This window comes from Varanus komodoensis, unplaced genomic scaffold, assembly GCF_004798865.1.
Source record: "Varanus komodoensis strain SLA01 unplaced genomic scaffold, ASM479886v1 scaffold48, whole genome shotgun sequence".
Classification (NCBI taxonomy): domain Eukaryota; kingdom Metazoa; phylum Chordata; class Lepidosauria; order Squamata; family Varanidae; genus Varanus; species Varanus komodoensis.
In genome coordinates this window covers 778069-798599 of record NW_025336059.1, presented here as the reverse complement: position 1 = coordinate 798599, position 20531 = coordinate 778069, and the positions used below count along the sequence as shown (strand labels likewise).

Sequence of the window (20531 nt, the reverse complement as noted above, 5' to 3'; positions counted from 1 at the left end):
GCCTCCCCGCTCTCCTCCCGGGCGGCGGCGGCGGCGGCGGCGGCGGCTCCTTCGCCCATGCGGACGGACACGCGGCCGTGGGATGAATGGCCGGCGGCGGAGCATCCGGCCAGCGGCTGACCGGGGCTCCGCCCCCTCACGCCCAACCGCGCGCTCGTCCAATCAGGGGGCGCCGCCGCGCCTTCCGGGGCGCATGCGCGAGCGCGGCGGCGGCGGCGGCGGCGCGGAAGATGGCGGCGGGCTGCTGCGGCTGCTGCGGCGAGCGGGGCAGCCGCACCCCGGAGGAGCTGGTGAGGGAGGGAGGGAGGGAGGGAGGGAGGGAGGGGTGGGGGCGCGCGTGGGTCGGCTCCGCCCTTCGCGGCCACGGGGCTCGCGGGGGGGGGAGCTGCTGGTCGGCTGGGGTGCCTCTGAGCATGTGCAGAGCTGCCTTCCCCGCGAGCCTCTTCGCGCCCGCCACCCCAGCTGGCGATCTGAGGATAGCGGCTTCGAGGTATCCGTGGAGGCGGCAGGTGGCTGCACGGCGCTGGCCGGCAGCCCCGTGTGCGCATCCCCTTTCCCGGGGGCAGGCATGCGGGAGTGTGTTCAGTGACTCATGGAAAATAGCAAAACACTTCGCACCTTCTCAGAGGCACCTCTCTGTTGTCCCTCATCTGCCTGTCATACTTGCCTTGGGATATCCTCTCCCCATAGCAGTCCGATATGCGTTGCCTTATGAGTCAAATACCGAAGATTTACAGTAATAACAGGGATGCCTGCGGCTTTCAATTCACTTGCAAATATGGCTATTTCCCTCTTTTGTTTATTTTGTGAATCTCACCAGAAGAAAAGCAAATGAATGAGCCAAACCAGAAACTCCCCCTTGATGAGAGCCATCCCCTCCTCGAATGCAACCAACCATTGAAAATGTTTGTAGCCCAGGAAAAAAAAATGGGTGTCCCCCCACTGGGGAAGCCCAGGCCTCCTGCGCGAGTTTGACATTCCCTCTTTTAAGCCTTACCAGTGTGCGCCCCCTTTGACCCCGTTGCTGGTCTCTGCACAGGCACACCTGCTTTTAAAAAACCGGGATTTGCATTCCTTGTGCGTAACAGCTTTTCGTTGCTTGCGTGCAACAGCTTTTTGTCTTGTTTTTATTGCTAGCCTGTACAGGTTGCAATTCCCCAGGGTCGGTCGGTCTGTAACAGAAATGCAGTAGCAGGGTTGATATGAGGGTGGAAGGTTACGTTGCGGTTGTGGTCGGGGATTCATTTTGTGCCTGAGGTCTGGCAGTAGTTCCTTGAAAGCGAACAGCTGCGTGATGTGTTGCTGACACTGAAAAAACAAGACACAAAACTTTCCTACAAAGTTGTGGGTGGGCACAGCCTAAGGGAGGGCTTGTGGTGTTCTTACACTGATGCAGCTCGAGCGCGGGACCTGAGAGCTGCTCTCTGGCCAGGAAAGCGCCTTTCGAAGGGCATCTTTCTCCTGTCTGCTCCTCTGTGGTGTATATTTTTATAAATTGGAAGTAAATTGGACCAAAAATAATGTCTTTTGTGCTGCATTTTGTAGTTCTGAATTTTAGAAACTGCCCATGGAATTCAGCCCATGAATGCATGCATTCTAGCTAAACCTTTCTGTTGCTTGTTCCAGACCATTCTGGGTGAAATTGAGGAGGAGGAGGAGGAGATTCTTCCACGCAAGGACTATGAGGTGAGAGGCAAGCCTAAGAAAGGATTGGGATAAGACTCAGTGTGTTTGGTCAGAGAATGTGCACCCAGTGGAACTGGGCTTGGCGGGGTGGGGATGTGGGGGGAGGAATCATCTGTTGGAGTCCCCCCAAACCAACTGGCCCCCTTCAACTCCCTTGAAAGGGGAGGTGTGTTTTGAACAACGTTGTGTTGCGATATTGAACAAACTACTGGTAAGTCCTACCAGTGCAGAAAAGGACAACCCAAACGATCGGGGGGCACGAGCAGCCCCCGGCAAGGAAAAGTCGCAGGTCCTGGGACTTCTTTACTTCGAAAAAAGACGAGGAAGGGGGGACACGATAGAGGGGTGTGTGGAAGAAGTGGGTGGAGGGCTTTTGTCGTCTCCTGGCCTGTTACTCGAACGCAGTGGGATCGCCCCGTAACGCTGGGCGGTGGCGGACTCGGGATGGAGAGAGGAAGGGGCTTTTGCACGCAGCGCGGAGCAAAGCGATAAGATGCACCGTTGTGTGTCGTGGGGGCGGCCACTGGTTTGGGTGGCTTTCAAAGGGGACTGGGCAAGGCGATCTCGGCGGCTCGGCCTGATGGTCCAGCGTCCGAGGCCGTGCAGGACTCGTCCCAGCCAGGAGCCCTGCCTCCCTCATGGGAGAGCAGAGCCCCTTAGCCACTGACAGATGTGAGGGGCTATTTCGGTGAAAGTGCTGCTGTGGATGTGAATGCCGGGCCGGCCCGCTTGCCGGGCTCTCCTCCCAGAAACATTCTCCTGTGCCTGTGCTTTTCCCCAGAGTTTGGACTACGACCGCTGCATCAACGAGCCCTACTTGGAAGTCCTGGAAGGTCTTGACAACAAGGTACGCCTGGGGAGAAGAGGGGGCTCGTGGCCAGCCACCCGGCCTTCTCGGCCACGTTGTGGAGCCTCCTGGGCCAGGGCTTGGCGTCCCTGCGATGGAGGGACACCTCTGGAAGTGACCGTTTTGTCACCCATGGCCTGGTCCAGCCAAGGCCGTGTCTGTTTAGATGTGCGGAGGATCAGGAAGGGACCGAGCCAGCTGTGTGGACAATGACACAATTGTCAGAGACTCAGCTGTGAGGGAAAGGTGCCTTGTGTGTGTCCGGAAGAAGTTTTGTTAGTTCACGTGCTCCTGGAGTAAGACTTACTGCAGAAACTGGTTTCAGAGGCAAAGTCCCCCTTGGGGCAGAAGTGGATACCTGGAACACAGAGGCCCTGGGTAGAAAGCAGGGGGATGTAGAAGTGTTTTCTAAGGAGCCATGAGGTCTAGAAACCTGACCCCCAAATCCTGCAAGTAGGAATGCACCTTAAAACCTGAGGCGTCACCTCTTTGGACTGTGCAGGGTGTATTTATGTCTGACCAGAGCATCAGTTGAGGCCATGTGGACAGGAGCTTCCTGCTCTGTCGGTACACTAACCTGCTCACCTGTGCACCTCTCTTTCCCGCCTTGCAGAAAAGCCAGCGGTACGAAGCGGTGAAGTGGGTGATGGTTTTCGCCATCGGCGTGTGCACGGGGTTGGTAAGCAGCTTGCTCACATCCTCCCTGAAGGATGGGCTTGTGCATGCCTTTCGTTTTTGCCAGCAAATGGTGATTTCTGGCTATAATGATTGCCTGGCTGGGAGTCGTGGGCCTTGTAGTCGGTTAGGGAAAGCTGATAGGATTGCCCTGAGCCTTCCTCTCTCCATAGGTGGGCCTCTTTGTGGATTTCTTCGTGCGGCTCTTTTCCAGGCTCAAGTTCCACATCGTGCAGAGCTGTATCCTTGCTTTCACATCGATGTTTCACATCGGTTCACATGGAATTTACATCGTGCAAAGCTTGCTTTCTAGCTCTAGGCGTGCCCTCTAGGGGCGGGAGCTACAGAGTCTCCGACTCTTGCTCGGAGAAGTGTTTCTGGCTTCCCTTGAAAATTCATTTCTTCCATGTGTGCTCCTTAGTGACTCATGAAGCCATTTATGTCCCACCTTTGCCTGCCTGAAAGGAACCTGAGGCAGCTTGGCTAGGCTCCCTGCTCTTCCTTTCCTCCTCACAACAACCCTGCGAGGTAGGGCTAGGCCAAGTGTCGGGGAGAGCGCACACAGTTCCTTGACTCGGTCCCTGCAGCCGTGGAGGAGTGCAGCGAGAAGGGCTGCCTGGCAGTGTCCCTGCTGGAGCTGCTGGGCTTCAACCTAGTCTTCATCTTCTTTGCCAGCCTGCTTGTCTTGATCCAGGTAACGGCAGAGGCCAAGGAAGTTCTCCCCGCGGTCTCCGCCTTGTCCTCCCACATTCCTGATGTTACGAGTCACGGATGGGATGCTGATAAGCTGGGAGATGAGAAAGAGGCAGGCCCTCTTTATTTTTTCTAGAAGATCGTTTCCCCAGTTTAATAACTCATTGAATTAATCCTGTGTCACCCCAGAGGGGAAGTCTTCTAGGCAGCTCGCAACCACTATAATGGCACGAAACAGCAAGAGAAAAATACTGGGTTTAAAGCCACGGCATGAAAATTAACAGGATGCTAACAACTGCCTCACAGTGCGTTGCCTGGTCACCTGCTGCTGAGGTTTGTTCACCCCAGGTGACTAGCCCATCTTGCATCCTGCATGGGAAGTGCCTCATCTGGCCCACACTGCCTTCCGAGCCCCCCAGTTTGGTCTCCCACTCCTTGCGATTCCTTCCCAAACTCCCGCTGTTCTCTCCTCGCAGCCTGTGGCCGCTGGCTCCGGGATTCCGGAGATCAAATGCTACCTGAACGGGGTCAAGGTCCCGGGGATCGTTCGGCTCCGGACCCTGGTGTGCAAGGCAGTGGGCGTGCTTTTCAGTGTTGCAGGAGGTAAGGGACCCCCTGCGTTCCCCGTCGGCGAGCCGTTTCTCGCATCCGATCCCCGCAGCTCTGGGGGATCTTTTCCAGGCGACTGACAACGTGTTCTTCTCCAGGTCTCTTTGTCGGGAAGGAGGGACCCATGATCCACAGCGGGGCTGTTGTCGGTGCCGGCTTACCCCAGGTGAGTGAGAGCGGGCCGCTGGACCCTCCTGGAGTTTTGTCGTCCTTGCCTGACCTGGGTAGTTTCTGGGCCCTGAAAAGAAATTCCTGATTCTGTTTATCCATTTTTGGTGTCCAGGGACCACAATTATAAGAGGCACTCTTAATGCCAAAAGACACTCAGTTCTCCAACCTGCGTAATTTCTCTTGTTTTGCACAATTTGTTCCATTTGTCCTAGTCCTGGGGCAGGGCTGTGATATCTGCCAGCGACTGAGTTGGCATCCTCTGATTTTTTAGAAACTGTTTGGCTTCTCATATATCGTGGGCCTTGCCCTTGCACCTTTGTGTATCCTGAAATCATGAGGACGAGAAGCTTGGCTTTTTTAACAACAAAAGCTTCCACTTTTGGGAACCGGCATGTAGTACCACTTTCTGTGTGTTCCTGCAGAACTGGGAGATACCCAGGCAGTCCTGCCTCTCGAGTGGGAAAAGGGGCCCTTTAGCCATCTGTTTGATTTAGATTCTTGTCTGTCTTTTCCTCACCAGTTCCAGAGCATCTCTTTAAAGAAGATCAGATTTAACTTTCCTTATTTCCGAAGTGACAGGTACGTTCTGGGTGGGCGAGGCTCACCATGAGATGCTCTGCATTAGGGGCCCACCTGGTCTACCCAGAGATGGGCTCTGCCAGCTCCCGCCTCCTGCCCTTCGCTAGACTTACAACTGTCGGAGGCGAATTTCAGTCGATTGAACAACTCACACAGAAGCTGTTGAATGGATCGTGCACGTGCCCCGACACTCTCGCCCTCCCCCCTCCCCCCCCCGCACCCTGAAAGCCATTGTCTTCGAAATGGGTATGCTTCATAACCCCTCCTCCTCTTGTCTTCCTCCCAGGGACAAGCGGGACTTCGTTTCTGCAGGAGCCGCTGCAGGGGTGGCCGCAGCCTTTGGGGCCCCCATCGGGGGGACCCTGTTCAGCCTGGAGGAGGGCTCCTCCTTCTGGAACCAGGGCCTGACGTGGAAAGTGGTGAGGGCCGACGGGAGGTTTCGCTTTGCTCATCACTTCGCTGTTCACAGATGTTTTTCTGCCACTCCGGGGCAGATCCAGGAGCGTGGTGTCCCTGCCTGCAGGCTCACCACCTGAAAAGTCACAGCATACAAGGAAAAAGGGGTGGGTGGGGAAGAGGAAGTGAGAGGCCCTGCTTCTCTCAAGTGATGGGTCCCCCAATGCCCTTGAGACACACATGACTACAATTCCTATCCTATCGGGGTGATGGGAGTTGTCACCAGAAACATCTGGAGGGCAGCGAGCAGCATCCGAGTTGCCCAGTGGGGACCCCGGACACCCTGTGAGAAACACACGAGAAACTTCCCTTTTGCTTCACTCTTCCTTTCCCCTTCCAGCTCTTCTGTTCAATGGCCGCCACCTTCACGCTGAATTTCTTCCGCTCCGGAATTCAGTTTGGAAGCTGGGGGTCTTTCCAGCTCCCGGGACTGCTCAACTTCGGAGAGTTCAAGGTGCGTGGCCCTCTGCATGTCGCTTTCCGGGCTTCCTCTCCGTGTCTTTTTGATAACATGCTGAAATGGGTGGGGGGCCCCCGGGGGTCCAGCTGAGCCACCTTGGTGGGAAAGCACCGCGTGAGATATACGGGGCCCCGGCTGCCTTCCAACGGGATGGAGCGCAGGCTCTCCAGGAACACGGTGCGGGTTAAGGACGCGCTCCGGCCGTGCTTGAAACTTGTGCCCCCAGCAGAGAAGGCGTTTCCGGGAATTTGGGGCCCTGTGCCGCTTCTCTGTCTCGAGTGAGCATCTCCTTAATAGCTGGGTCACGTTCTGCTCGTTGTTCTGAGCTGCGTGGAGAGCCACGTTTCTGGGTGGAAATGTGGCATGCAAACCGCAGGGGTGAGCAAGCTCTGGTGGGCTGCTTGCCTGGGGGGAACGGCCGATGCCTGCCTTTTGCTCTTGTTGGTCTGATCTTGATAGAGAAAATGAGGTAAAGGGACCTAGAGCCTTTTGTGAGGAGGGGACTGCCGTCTCCCTCCTTCAGCCCTCCGAACACAGCGCTGCTTTGGGCTCTGAAGCAGCCCCCGAGCCAAACCCACCTTGGCTGATCTGTGGTGTTGTTCTTTTGCCTCCGGCTGGGGCCATCAACGCTGCCCCCTCCAGTGCCCCGAATCCGATAAGAAGTGCCACCTGTGGACGGTTGTGGACCTGGGCTTCTTCATCCTCATGGGAGTCGTCGGCGGCCTTCTGGGGGCCACCTTCAACTGCACCAACAAGAGGCTGGCGAAGTATCGCATGCGGAACGTGCACCCCAAGCCCAAACTGGTCAGGTACCCACACCCTCTTTCCCACCTGGCGCTCGCAGCCTATTTCCTGGCGGCATGTAGAGCAGCGGGCGCCGGGCTTCCTGCACCCTGAGAGCTGGATTCCATTTCGGAAAAGCCCTCCTGGTGGAGCAGGCCAGGCCCAAAGTGCCGCAAACCCCTGGCTCAGAGCTCTTCAGTGTCAGCAATGGAGCTGTGGGGAAAGGAATTCTGCTTTTACAGTGCAAGGGAGGCCGCAGGAAGACAATTCCGAATGATGGGGGGAAAGGAGGCGGGGTGGAAGGAGGGCTGCCCGGGGCTCTGTCTGCCGCCCCCCACCCCTCCTTGAACGACAAGCCCTGTGCAGGGAGGTTAAAGAGAGGAGAGGCAAAATACTAGCGGTGCTGCATAAGAAAGCACTCTCTGGTGCATTTTGCCGGCCATCGCTCCAGCTGAGCAGGCAAACACCAGCGCACGCCCTGACCTGTTTCTCCTCTCCACGTCTTTCCCCGTGACTGCCCCCCTCTCCCCAGTGGGCTCATGATTTCTGCCATTCCTGCGGGAAGAATGGCCTGAGAGAGCAATTTCAGGTTGACTTGGTGGGGAGGGGGCACGTTGGCGGTGCCAGCGAGAGGAGGCCCTCAGTCGCAGCACAGCCTGTCGCGGGGGGGCGGGGGTCCCCACCTTTGCGCCTGAGGGATGCTTAGCAGAAGGCCCCAGCCGTGCGCTCCTGCAAGCCACAGCTGTTCCTCGCGTGCTTCCTGTCGCCTCTCGCGTGCAGGATCTTGGAGAGCTTGCTGGTGTGCCTCACCACCACGCTCGTGGTCTTCGTGGCCTCCATGGTCCTCGGGGAGTGCCGGCCGCTGTCGTCCTCTAGCCACGGAGACAACAGTTCTCTGGACCTGCAGGTAAGAGAGAAATCTGGTGCCGGAAGAGAAGGAAGCCGGAAATAGCTTCGCGTAGCGGCTGCGGCTGGGTGCGCGCTCTGCCGTCCTCCCCGTTTCTTGTGTTCAAGGCCGTAAGCGCTGGTGCTTGTTCTGTGAAATCGGTGCCATTCGCACAAGCGGGCGAAGTGGCTGTATAGCAGAGAGAATTTCAGAGACTTGTAGGAGGACCAAAAAGAAAAACCTTTAGGGGAAGAACCGGGGGGGGGGGGTGCGCTCTGCGGGAGAAGGAAACTGCAGCCCCAAACATCTGGGCAGATCCGGGTCGGAACAGAAAGCACCCGATGGCTGGGCGCTCGCTAAAAGGCGACGCTTTGCAATTGTTGAATTAGGGCTCTTCCTCCGACGAAGTGAATTCGAGCATCCAGACGTTCTTCTGTCCCAACAGCACGTACAACGACATGGCCACGCTCTTCTTTAACCCGCAAGAGGCGGCCATCCTGCAGCTCTTTCACCAGGAGGGTGAGTGCCAAGGCGAGCAGAGAGCGGGCGGAGGGAGGCCTTGGCGGGTTCGGGGGACGCTGCCCTTGGCAGAGCCGCAGAAATACCTCGGAAGAGGCCCCCGCCCTCGGAAAGGACATGGAGCCCAACCCAAGTTTGCTTCGTGCGTGGCACGGGCGTCAAATGAGATAGTGCAGCGGGGACGGGATGAAGCGTCACGGAAAAGCACGATGCAAACGCCGGCTCTGCAGCACGGCGTAGGCCTTCCCTTGGACGATCTCCACGCCGGGGAGCCCGGCCGGACTCCCAGCTGCACCTCTCGCAGGGTCCTTCCGCATCCAGGGGAATCCCAGTTGGGGTAGCTGGACCCCCCTCTCTGCGGAGACTCAGGGCAGCTGAGGCGGATACAGCCAAGGGGCAAAGTGGGGTGGAAAAGACGCAAAGAATTCGAGGGGGGGTTTCCAAGACAGCTCCTTAACCAGGGGGGTGCGGGCCCTCCACTGCGGCCCACCCGGGACCCCCCCCCCCCCGCCGCCAGCCTTCTCCGGAGGATCTCGTCCCATTTCCCTCTGGCCGCCGCCTTCTGGCAGTTTCCCAGCATGTGCGTGGGCTTCTCTCGCTTTCTGACCTGCCAAAATGCCTTTCTTAAGGGTGAGCTAAATTACGCCAGGGTGGCTGTCGCTTTGACTCTGGCGCTTTGGCCACCGAAAGGCTCTGAAATGGACATTCGGCCCGTGAGCCAAATGCCGGTGCCCCCTGGAGCCTTGCTAGGGGGTGGCTCTCTCGCCGGGGGCGTGGCCTTCTCCTTGGAGGCGGAGCTTCTGCCCCCCATTGTTCAACCCTCTGTCTCTCCCCTGTCTTTCCAGGTACCTTCAGCCCTGTCACGCTCTCCCTGTTTTTCCTTCTCTATTTCTTGCTCTCCTGCTGGACATACGGGATTTCCGTGCCCAGTGGCCTCTTTGTCCCGTCGCTGCTTTGCGGGGCCGCCTTCGGGCGCCTGGTGGCCAACCTCCTCAAAAGGTACTCCCCTCGCTCTGGCCTCGCCCATGGGAGCGGCACCGCTTCCCCGGCCTCCCTCGCCCCGCCGGATCCTGACCCCCCTCCCCTCTCCTCTCGGCCCACAGCTACATCGGCCTGGACCACATCTACTCGGGCACCTTCGCGCTGATCGGCGCCGCCGCTTTCCTCGGCGGCGTGGTCCGCATGACGATCAGCCTCACCGTGATCCTGATCGAGTCCACGAACGAGATCACCTACGGGCTCCCCATCATGATCACGCTCATGGTGAGCTTCCCGGGGGCCGCAGGGTTCCTCCTCCCCACGCCCAGCGCCCTGCCACGCAGGGTTAAAGCGCCCTCGGCCTTCGCCCAGCAGCTGCTCTTCCCCGATTTAAAATGGAGCCCTTGGGGAGTGTGGGAGACGCTGCTTGTGCGGCTCAGATCGAAACACCGCCACACTCCAGGAATGAAGTGGAGTTGGCCTTGGGCGCCCCTCCACCGGCCGCTCCCTGGGTGCTGATTTGGGGCCCCTCTCGGCCGGGGCCCCCATCCTCCCGCTGCCGCGTCACCGCTGGCTCAGGCAGCGGGACCGTCGTCTTTTCCAGGTGGCCAAGTGGACCGGAGACTTCTTCAACCAGGGGATCTATGACATCTACGTGAACCTGCGGGGAGTGCCGCTCCTGGAATGGGAGACCAAGGCGGAGATGGACAAGTGAGCTTGCTCAGCTGGCAGAGTTCAGAGTCTGAAACCCGCTGGGCTCGTCCTGCTGGTACTAAAACGAGCCCCTTCAACAGGCATGAGGAACCTTGGGCCCTTCGGCCCAGCGCGGCCCCCCCGAGGTTCCCCAGCAGGCGGCACCTCTTCCCCCAACAACCAGCCATCCAGTTTCCCGGCTTTCACACCATCTCCCCACGTTCTGGAAGATCAAGATGGCTCCTGTTTATGGCTGGCTGGAAGAGCTTCAGGCTCAAACATGCCTGCTTGTTTATGCATCCTTTGGCCCCGCCCCTTTGCCTTTGGCTCCACCCATGACTGGAATGTGGCCGTCAGACTGGAAGAGGGTCGCCTTCCTCACCCACATCTTTGAATCTGTTCCTTCCCATGTCTCAGGCTGAGAGCCAGCGATATCATGGAGCCCAACCTGATGTACGTCTATCCCCACACCCGGATCCAGTCCCTGGTGAGCATTCTGCGCACGACGGCGCATCACGCCTTCCCGGTGGTGACCGAGAACCGGGCCTACGAGAAGGAGTTCATGAAGTGGGACCAGCTGATCAGCAACAACATCAAGTTCAAGGTGAGGCCAGGCGCCCGTGGACTCAGCCAGGACCCTCGTTCTGATGAATTTCGGTCTCGTCCATCCCATGTTATGTCAGGGTCGCTTTTACAGTGCAAAGCAGCACATAAACCGAATGATTTATGCATATGGAAGCAGTAGTGAAAACGAGAGAGAAAGCAGTAAAAAAGCAGGGACAGACGCCACAAATTAGAACTGCAGCACTGGGTTCAAATAGGCCGTAAAGTCAGACCCGCTCTGCCAGAATTTGCTGATAGCAGCCGCCGCTACTTGTCCTTGTAATTTGCCGTACTCGCAGCTGACAGCAGCAGTAATAGAAGCTTTCTGGTGGCAGAGAGGCGTAGAATGTGCGGACAAGCCGCGGAGATACTTCCCGCGGTTCTCCGACACTCGGGGAGACGCGGGAGGTAAGACTGCGGCTCCCCTCCCCTCCCCCAGAAGTCCAGCATCCTCACCCGAGCCGGCGAGCAGCGCAAGCGCAGCCAGTCCATGAAGTCGTACCCCTCCAGCGAGCTGCGCAACGTGTGTGACGAGCACATCGTGACAGAGGAGCCGCCGGAGACGGAGGACATGCTGCAGCAGATGCTGGAGCGGAGGTGGGCTCCGAGCGCGCGGGCCCCTGTCCCGGGGGCACACGGGGCGCTGTGCGGGGAGCCCGCGGGCACCCTTGTGGAATGGCCGCCGGGGAGGGGGCACGCCTCACACTGCAGCGGCTCCAAGAGAAGGCAGGAAGCGAAGCCCGCGGTGGGAGCGGCTTGAAGAGCGCGAAGCCCCTTGTTGCAGAGTTGGTGACGGAGGCAGTTCCTGGTGGTTTCATTTACAGCCCCGTTTTTTCCCTGCAAGGGGCCAGAGGCAGCTCACCTAGTTCTCCCCTCCGTGCGATCCTCACAGCAGCCCTGTGAGGTGGGCCTGGGCTGAGAGTCAGGGACTGGCCCAAAGGCCCCCTGGGAGATGCTGTTCTGCAGACGAGAACCTGGAACTCCCAAGTGCCAGTCTTGCTGTGCCACAGTGGCTCCAGACGTCCTCGTTTTTATCTGTACACACCTCAAAAGATAAAGTAAAAGCCGGGGAGGCCGGGGCACCTGGCGGCTATGGAGAGGTGGCTGGGCCTGGGGGTGGCCCCAGATCCTGGGTGGGAGGGGCCGCTGGTTGAGCTGGGAGGCTCCGGGGGGCGCCCTTCAGAGGCGGGCCTCCCCTTTGCAAATCGGCTCCCCAAACTCACACGGGGAAGGTGCTCTTTTCCAGGTACACCCCCTACCCAAACCTTTACCCAGACCAGTCGCCCAGCGAAGAATGGACCATGGAGGAACGCTTCCGCCCCCTCACCTTTCACGGCCTGATCCTGCGGTCGCAGTTGGTCAACTTGCTGGTGCGAGGCGTCTGCTACTCGGAGAACCAGTCGGTGAGTTCCGACAGGCTCCACAAATGGCACTCGCTTCCCCTCTCTCTCTCTCTCTCCCTGTGTTTTCAAGTCTGGTCTGGAGGGGTGCCCTGTTAATTAAATTTATTCCCAAGGCATTTGCATAAATACATTCCTACGGGATTTGCAGAGGGCAAGATGACCTTCTTGGGAATGTCAGCGAGGACAGCTCTGTGCTTGCTCCATGCTAAAAGCAGAGAAAGGTTGGCACTTAACCTTAAGAGGGTGGCGGAAGTCCCGGAAGGTCACTGCCGAGGCACCGACCCCCCCAGTTTGAGCCACGGCAGACCACGTCCCCCCAGGTGCTCGCTGCAGTGCCTGGGTCCCGGACTCGGTATTCCTTCTCCGTGCTGGGAATATCCCAGTGGCTGAGAAATACTCCTCTTCCACTCGGGATGATTCCTGGAAGGGCTGCGATTAGAAACTGCCTTTCCAGTCCCCAGAGGGGACCCTCTTCCTCTGTAAGATCTCCCTCCTGCCCTGAAACCCACAGATTTTGGGTGTTCTCTTCTCACGCTGTTGCGAGTCGTAGGTGACGCGTCGACCCACCGAGGCCGCTTTTCTGTTTCGCAGAGCGCCAACCAGCCGCGCCTCTCCTACGCCGAGATGGCCGAAGATTATCCTCGCTACCCCGACATCCATGACTTGGACCTCACTCTACTGAACCCCAGGATGATAGTCGTAAGGGTCCCTCCTGCATCCCCACGTGCATGTTGCCCCTGCGCCGTGGGGCGAGCGGCCTCTGCCCATCCCTTGAGTGCCATGTCATGTTGATGTCGCTTCCATAGGTCAGAGGCGGCTCTTCCTGTGTAACCAAACATTTCTCCTGGGTGGTTACAGCCAGAAATACTTCAAAAAAAATTTTTGTTTTCATGTGGCTCATTTGTTCGGGAGCTTTTCCTGCTGAGTTTTGGCCTTGACTCTCTCGTGCCAGTCCTAGTCTAAGCTACTGCACACGGTTTTTCTTGAGACCGCAAGACTGGCTGCCCTTTTAAGTGCCCCTTCCGGCAGCTTCTGGCTGAGGCACAGCTCTTTTTTTAAAACTATAATGCATGTTTTTAATACGGGGGCCCTCGGTTTCATTCATTTCCTTTGCATGTGTTAATTGGGGGAAAGCGGGCAACGCCCCGAGAAGATTTTGCGCCCAGCCAGGAGTCCCGGTTTGAGACAACGTGAGTATCGGCTGTAAATTGCACTGAAACGCTTTGTGTGCCTTTCTGCTCCTGCCAGGATGTGACTCCCTACATGAACCCGTCTCCTTTCACCGTCTCGCCCAACACCCACGTCTCCCAAGTCTTCAACCTCTTCCGGACGATGGGGCTCCGGCATTTGCCCGTCGTGAATGCCGTTGGAGAGGTAAGTGGGCGGCACTCTCCGGAGAGCATTTTATTCTGAATTTGCGGGCCTGGCTGTGCTTTGCTTTTGGCTCGTCTCCGCTTGCTCATCTGCCCCACAATCCTGAAGGCTGGCAGGTGAGAGAGAAAGGGGTTTCTCGGGGGCAGGCCTTGCCCGATAGAAATTCTTCCCAAGAGATGTAGTCTGCTCTTACGAGGGTCAGAAACACCCGCCTGTCCTCCTTGCCTGTTAAGTTAACCTTTTTAGGTGTTGGATGGTGGTGGATAATTTGATGTGAGGGTTTGTTTATTTATTGTTCTGAATGTATCGTTTATGCTGCTCAAGAAGTCTGCAGTCTTAAACGGTAACTAAGAGATGGATCGGTCCATTCCATCAAGAGGACAGCGTCGGTACCAATAATTCCACGAATTTGGACCTCAACTTCCCACTGCACCCTCAAGAAAATTTGGGGTTTAGCAGGCCTGCTATTGACCTAAGCTAAATCTTCCTTCCGAACCGCCACCAGGTGTCGCTGGAGGCCAGCGGGAAGGTTTTAAGGGAAGGACTGATGGACATATAACAATTGTGTTGATGAATTAAAGATTATGCCAACATGTCCCATTTCTAACCCAGACTGGGGACGAACACGTTCTCTTGCTTGCAGATGCCTAACCTGGCATTCATGCTCTGAAAGGGTGTTTTTTTTTTAAATGTGCATTTCTTGCTTTATTAGATGTGCGAATTTTTGTTGCACTTCTAAAAAAAAAGTACGTTTTTCCCATTTGAGCAAAACAAAGAAAGAGTGCAGACAGACACTTTCAGCTGCTGATCAGAGAAGCTGGCTGCTGGGGAGCATGGTTTGTGAGACGGAGGGAGGGAGGGAGGTTTGTGCCTGTGTGTGTCTGCCTGCTTTTGGTTTATCTCTGTTTGCACTGTTTTTATGTTATGCACAAAGCGCCTTTTATTTATTTATTATTTATTTATTAAAATATTTTCTGTCCCATCCCCTTCGAACGTCTTGGGAGGTCTTACAGTGAGGGTTTTAATCTCTGGAAACTGCCCAGGTATCTGGCTACTGGGCAGTACAGAAATGGAAATCCGAAATGAAGCAAAGTGAGGATCCCTGGGAAGAATGGGGCGGAGCAATGTCTCCCCACGTCGCAGGATTGTTGTGAGGGTTGGCATGGGGAGGAGGCGGCCCATGGGGGCCACCTGGGGTTTCTTTGCAAGAGGCAGATACCGTGGGAAGTACCGTCTCTGAAATCCAGTTGCCTGAGAGGAGGAGCGGGGTGTGGGCCCCCCGACACCCCGTTGCCCTTCCTCCTCTGACGCATCCCCCCCTCCGCCTCTTCCAGATTGTCGGCATCATCACTCGGCACAACCTGACCCACGAGTTCCTGCAGGCCCGGCTGCGGCAGCACTACCAGACCCTCTGACCGCCCCGCCGCCTCTCCCCGCCTCAAGCCACCCCTTCCCATCCCGCTTCGGCCCCGGGGCCAGCTCTGTGCACTTTACGACACCCACAGAACCCGGACCGGCAGCGTCCTCGCGGGGGCCCCTGCAGCCCTCTTGTGCGGCCGGCGGAGGAGGAGTGGCGCCCTCCACGCTCGCTGGCCCGCCACCGGCTTCCACGGTCACGGTTTGATCCTCTCCCCGCAGGCTCCGGATTACCGTCTCCACATTCGCTGCCCTCCTCCGCCGGCACATTCGTGAGGAATCATGCCTCTGGCGTATTCCAGAAGGCGGGGCGCTGCCTCGCTCTTCTTCCTCCTTCCCACATCTCTTGCCTTAGCAGAAACCAGTCTCAGGGGCTGGGAAACCCGAAGCGCCATTTCCCCTCATTCCGATCTTGGCGGGGCATCCCTGCCGTTTGCATTTCCTGTGGCCGCTCAGGCCGAGAACGAAGTGCCCCGTTTTCATTCCATGGGAACTTGAGGAAAATCCCTTTACTTTGCAGGTCCACTTTTTTCCCTCCCACATTCCATAACGGAACACTTTTGTATAAGGGGTTGGGAAGGCCGGAATCCTGGCTGGCGACAGTTCTCTGCAGGAGAGAATTTCCAGTCCCCCGCGACCTTCCTTGGTTGTCAAGGGCAAAACGACGAGTTGCATGTGAAGAAACATGAACAATCACTGAAAAATTGTGGGTGCGTGTGTGTGTGAGAGAGAGAGAGAGAAAGGGAGGTGCCGCAAGAAAACTTAGTTTTCGTCAGCATAGGATGAATAGCTTTCGAGAAAGCTGCCTCGTGTGGAATTGGGGGTAGTTCTCATCTGCATTGGTGTACAGCTATGTTGAATCAAGCCGCTCTGGGGTTCTGAAGGACTCCCAGAGGCGGGTGGGAATCTGGTGATGGTCAGGCGTGTTGCGAAAAGCTTGATGTTGCTCTGGGGGTTCGGCCTTGGGGACACATCGCTCGTCCGGAGGTTCCCCGATTCGGTGCCTGTCCAGGCCAGCCCGGCGCTTGCGGCTGGCCGGTGATCGATCCGTGCGATGCCTTCGGGTCGCGTGCAGAGGAGATGCCGATGGCTTTGTTGTGCGTGGGCACGTCCAGCTGCCCCCAAGCAGCCGCGAGGCCTGGCCGGGACCCAGAGCGGACCCCCGACCTTCCAGTGCCTTCGCAGCAGGTCGGGTCGCCTCTCTCCAAATCCCCCCACGGTGCGCCTGCTTCCTCTTGTGCCCCTTTCTGGCATTTTCGGTTGGCTCTGGCCGTCCCCTCGCTCGACAGGACAGAGCGTTGTGTCCAGCTGATCCTGGGGGGTCCCGGGGAGAAGCTCCCGCCAGCCCTTTCCCTCCGTGCGTGTGCCATGCTTCGGTGGGAAGGAGGGAAGGGGCTGCCGTCGGCGCGGCCTTGTTCCTTCCTGTGCGCGTGTCCCTGTCCTTGTGTAACCCCTCTGAGTCCCTCTGCCTTGAAAGGGCACGTGTGGCTGCTCCACCGCCCCCCCGCCCCCCCGTGCCCAAGCCCTGACCTCCAGTTTTCATCGAAAGCCGTTAACTAACCAGTCTTGCCAGAGGGGAAAACTGCTTTGCGGTTGCAGCGGTCACCCAGGCAGGACCGGACTTGTCCTGGGCCGGGAGGAGGGGGCGGGTCGCAGAGCCTTCTGCAGCTGGAAGAGTTCCCGTAACACCCCCCAGCGCGCCCCCCCCAGGCCCAAGCCGGCCGCGGCTGGTCGAGTGTTTTCAGCAAGACCCATCCCGGCAGAGATCCAGCGGGCTCCTGCCGCCGTGGGTTTTGGCCTCCGCAGGAAGCTCGGCCGGGGGACGCCGGGGACGCGCCTCGGCAGGGCAGGAGTGCAACACCGATGGGCGTGATAAAGCACAGCCCGGCTCTCGCACCCCGTCCGCCGGAGAGCGCATTCCAGGAAAGTCTCCCTGCACCCGCGTCGGCCCGCCTTAGACCCGGGGTGGGTGAGGAGCTGAGTCCCCCCATGTAAGCCCCCTGCCCACCCGCCTGCCTGCCCCGGTTTTTCCTCCTCTCAGTCACCCCATGAAGCCGCGTGACCCTTCAGCGCTGGCTCTTGCACAGCCCAGCCACAATTCAGACGTTTGCGTCTGCCTCTCTTCGTAGTCCTGAAGTTCCCAAATGAGCAGCCCCTGGATCTCTCTCACAGCCCGCCCAGTGTGAGCACCAGAATCCCCTCGGGGCACAGCTGTGGCAGCTTGGTCCCGATATTCCAGGTGAGGCCACATCGTCCTTCCCAGCCGGAAATCCAAGGCCACATGGAGGAAGAGATGCAGCCTTTAATATCCTGGTTGCCGACTTTTCCCCATGGAATTTTTCTCTCTGGATTCATTGGCAGGACCTCTCATTTCATTTGTCTGTCTTGCCTCCTTGTCTCGGGTGTTTTGGGGTGCCATTCTTGTCACCCCTGATGTCTAGACATGCTGGCCGGGGATGAAGGGAGTTGTAATCCCACACATCCAAGGAGGACCTGGTGCCGCCGCTGCCGAAATAGCTGGCACGCAAAATAAGGGATTTGAAAGCATCCAGGCCTCGTGGCTTGTGCTCCATCGAGAGATGCTCCCTTTGTCCCTCTTCCTGTGTGGATACGGGGAATGTGGCAAGCATGTGCAAATGCCATGCAAGCAGGCTAGTCCTCATGACTGTTGCTAGGCTGTGCCCTGCCATGATTGGCTCTCTCTCGCTCTCTCTCTTGCGGAGCCTGTTGGATATTGAAAAATCAGAGTTGCAAGCGTCCTCTGCCCCCCAGGCTACCCAGGGGAAGGGAGGGGAAACAGCCCCACTGCAAGCCGTGCCAGACTGGGTTGGAAGCCGAGGAGGCTGCAGGTTTCCCAGGGTCGCGTCTGCGGCATGGATTTCTGCAGAGCCGATGGAGCTCACTATAGGAAAAAGGGGGGAGACCGCTCCCCATGGGTTTGCACCCCGTACCCGCAGGGGTCAGGCAGAACATCGCTCCAGAGGGTTGCGTGCGTCGCTCTGGGCAGAGCCTCGTCTTGTGGCATCGTGTGTTCGGGGGGGGGGGGGGGGGCGGCAGGGGGCGCCGCGCCGCTGGTTTCGACGTGAGCCAGGAATGTGTTTGCAAAGTCTTCACTGCCTCGGATGGGGGGGGGGCAGGGGGGCGGGTAAGTTTCCTTTTCTGTTTTTAAAGAAAGTCGGTCTCTCCCTCTCTTTCCTCCCTCCCTCCACGACGCAGCCGCTGCTTTGCTTTCTCTACCCTTCTGCGGCCACTGTGAAAAAAGGAAGACGGGAGAATGGGGAGGGACCGGCTGACGGCCTGGAACCCCCTCGCGGCCCGGCTGGTTCTGGCTGTGGCAGGACCGCCGCGGCCTCGCTCGGCCGTGGCCGCTGCCCCCGTCCAGCATGCTCGGGCCAGAGCTGTCCGTCCTCCCCCCCGCCTCGATCGGCCTCCGGGGCGCTTCCTCGCCCCCGCCACCCGTGGGCTCCGCTACCTGTGGAAAAGCCGCGGGCCCCGGGGCCCGTTCCTCGGATCAGGGATCAGGCGCGGCCTTCGCCCCCAGGCGGGGCACAGACTAGTGTGCTCTCAGCTGGGCAAGAGGCGGGACGGGGGGAGCGCGTGGAGGTTTCCTCCCCCGGCAGAAGAGGTGGGCAGCCCAGCGGGGACTGGGGAAATGCAGGGCATTTTAGAATAGGGGGTCTCCCGGCCAAGCCCCGAAAGCCTTTTCTTCTGGGCTGTCACAGCTCTGCCCACCCGGCTGCAGGGCGGGCTGGGCTGGGCTGGGCTGGGCTGGGGAACCAAAGCCCTCTCTCGTGTTGCTGGGCTCCGTGCCAGCCAGGCTGATGGGAACTGTGGTCCAGCAGCAGCAGGAGCGGATGGCGTCCCACCCACAGTTCCCGCAGCTGATGGGGGCTGTGGACCAGCTTCTGGTCCCTGCCGCAGAGCCGGGGTGGCCAGGAGGCAGTTGTCCACACCGTTTGGCCTTCGGCTCCCAGCCTGGCTCCCTGCCACCCGTGTGTGTGTGAGTGTGAGAGTGAGCGAGCGAGCGAGCATGAGAATACCGCACGGCTTCAGCTTGCCGAGCGTAAAACAGGTTTCCTGGGACTGCAGTGACACCGTGCTCTCGCGCTGCAAGCAGGAAGCGTCTCGTTTCCCTCTCTCTCAAAGGCCAAGAGCTGTTCTCGCTCGGGTGCCACTTGGATCAGCCTTTTGCCGTTCCTCCTCGCCTTGAAGCGCCTCCTTTGCTCGGGCCCCACGGCTCATCCCGGCCTGCCCCGGCGAGCAAAAGGCCACCCAGAGCCCCCGATGCTGCCCCGAGCATCTCTCCCCGCCCTTGGGGACACGGGCGCCTCGCCTCCCCGTGGGCAGACGGCTCTGCCTTCTCATCAGTATTAATTCCAACCCGGGGGAACGCAGGAGGCTCTTTGCGTCCTGCCAGCCCTCCGCTCTCTCAGTATGAATGTGTGACGCTGCCCTACAGCACAGGGACGGCGCTTCTGTGGCTTTCCAAATGGTGTTGTGCGGCAGCTCCCACTCTCCGAGCCTCGGTCACACTGACAGGACAATGGGACCTGTAGTCCACCATCGGCAGTTCTCCCAGCTGTGACCCTAACCCCCCCTCCACAAGACGGATCATTCCAGGGGTAACCACTCCAACTTTTCTGAATTTCCGGCACTGTCCGAAACCCTCTCCGGCAGAAGAACGTCTGCTGCTCCCCGGTGGGCGGCTGGCTTAGGAAAGCCGGGCGGCGCACCCTTCCTCCTGCCTAGAGAGGCGTGGAGTCGCGCCTTAATCTCTTCTTTTTGTCTGGACTTCAGTTTGCACTTTTCGTTGTTGCCAGATCATGGGAACTAATTCTGCAGTGTATATAATTTTATTTTTTAAAAAATCCAGTGTTGCTGGTGTTTATTTGTGTTTGGGCACTTGCGTTCTGTGGCCGTGCCGGTTCCCTCCGAAAATAAATGAGTGGATTGAGTCCTCCTCGCAGGTCTTGGTGGGCTCATTGCATCCCCCTGTCCCCCACCATCTCTCCCCCAGTTTCTCTGTGTTTCTCAGCGCTGGGCTGCTTTGCTGCGAGTCGGGGAAGCTTTCTCAGCCCCGCTGGCTGAACCGCGTTTCCCGGGGCCGTCCCAGCAGCTGGTGGGACCAGAAACGCCCCATGCGTTTCGTTTTGCCTGCAGCTAACCCCGTTTCCATGCTGCGAAATGAAAGCACCACAGCCGGGAGAGCCCCAGTCCCTCGGGGGCCGGACCTCCCTCCGCAGCGGGGTGGATCTGCCTCGGGGGCCTGACGTGCCCCCCCACCCGGCTTCAGCCCAAGAGTCACGGGTCCCGCATCGTCCCCGCCAAGACCCCTGGCCTGATCCCAGTGGCCTTGGGAGCCCACCCACATCCGGCAGGCCCCTCTGCCTTGGTCCCGACGCCACCAAATCGGGAGCCACGGAGAGCTTGGGTCGAGGGGGGCTGAGCTCCCTTCGCCGCAGCCCTGCTGGGTGGTGCCGGGGAGCCGCTGCCTTCCCCACCCTCATCCCCAGAGCTGCTGCCCGCAGCACACAGCCACCGAGACACGAAACAGGCCCCATCGCCCTGCTTCTCGCAGGGACCGGCCCGGTGCCGGGTCAAAAGTCCCTCCACGGCCTTTAGACCTTTCTCCCGAATGAAGCGACGGAAGCACCCAAGCCTCGGGGGTCATGGATGGGCTACCCTTCGCTGGAGGCATTT

The 20531-nt window shown here is 58.7% G+C and overlaps 1 protein-coding gene across 1 annotated transcript; it reads left to right on the top strand.

The window, feature by feature from the left end:
• The first annotated feature begins 86 nt into the window (after positions 1-86).
• CLCN6 (chloride voltage-gated channel 6) lies at positions 87-19703 on the top strand. The gene is made up of 23 exons (XM_044445300.1): positions 87-290; positions 1627-1686; positions 2468-2533; positions 3147-3212; positions 3382-3448; positions 3796-3902; positions 4378-4504; positions 4609-4676; positions 5202-5260; positions 5547-5679; positions 6057-6170; positions 6819-6985; positions 7740-7866; positions 8235-8364; positions 9210-9363; positions 9468-9627; positions 9947-10053; positions 10453-10639; positions 11078-11235; positions 11885-12041; positions 12633-12740; positions 13290-13415; positions 14750-19703. The coding sequence occupies exons 1-23, from the start codon at positions 87-89 to the stop codon at positions 14828-14830; spliced, it is 2733 nt and encodes a 910-aa protein (XP_044301235.1). The 3' UTR covers positions 14831-19703.
• Positions 19704-20531: the final 828 nt, after the last annotated feature.

What these genes read in the sequence shown, in the direction of transcription:
- CLCN6 (XM_044445300.1), top strand. Translation starts at nt 87, where the DNA reads ATGGCCGGCGGCGGAGCATCCGGCCAGCGGCTGACCGGGGCTCCGCCC. An exon ending in TTCCACGCAAGGACTATGAG is followed by an intron (nt 1,687 to 2,467) that starts GTGAGAGGCAAG and finishes GCTTTTCCCCAG; the next exon opens with AGTTTGGACTACGACCGCTG. An exon ending in GTTCCACATCGTGCAGAGCT is followed by an intron (nt 3,449 to 3,795) that starts GTATCCTTGCTT and finishes CGGTCCCTGCAG; the next exon opens with CCGTGGAGGAGTGCAGCGAG.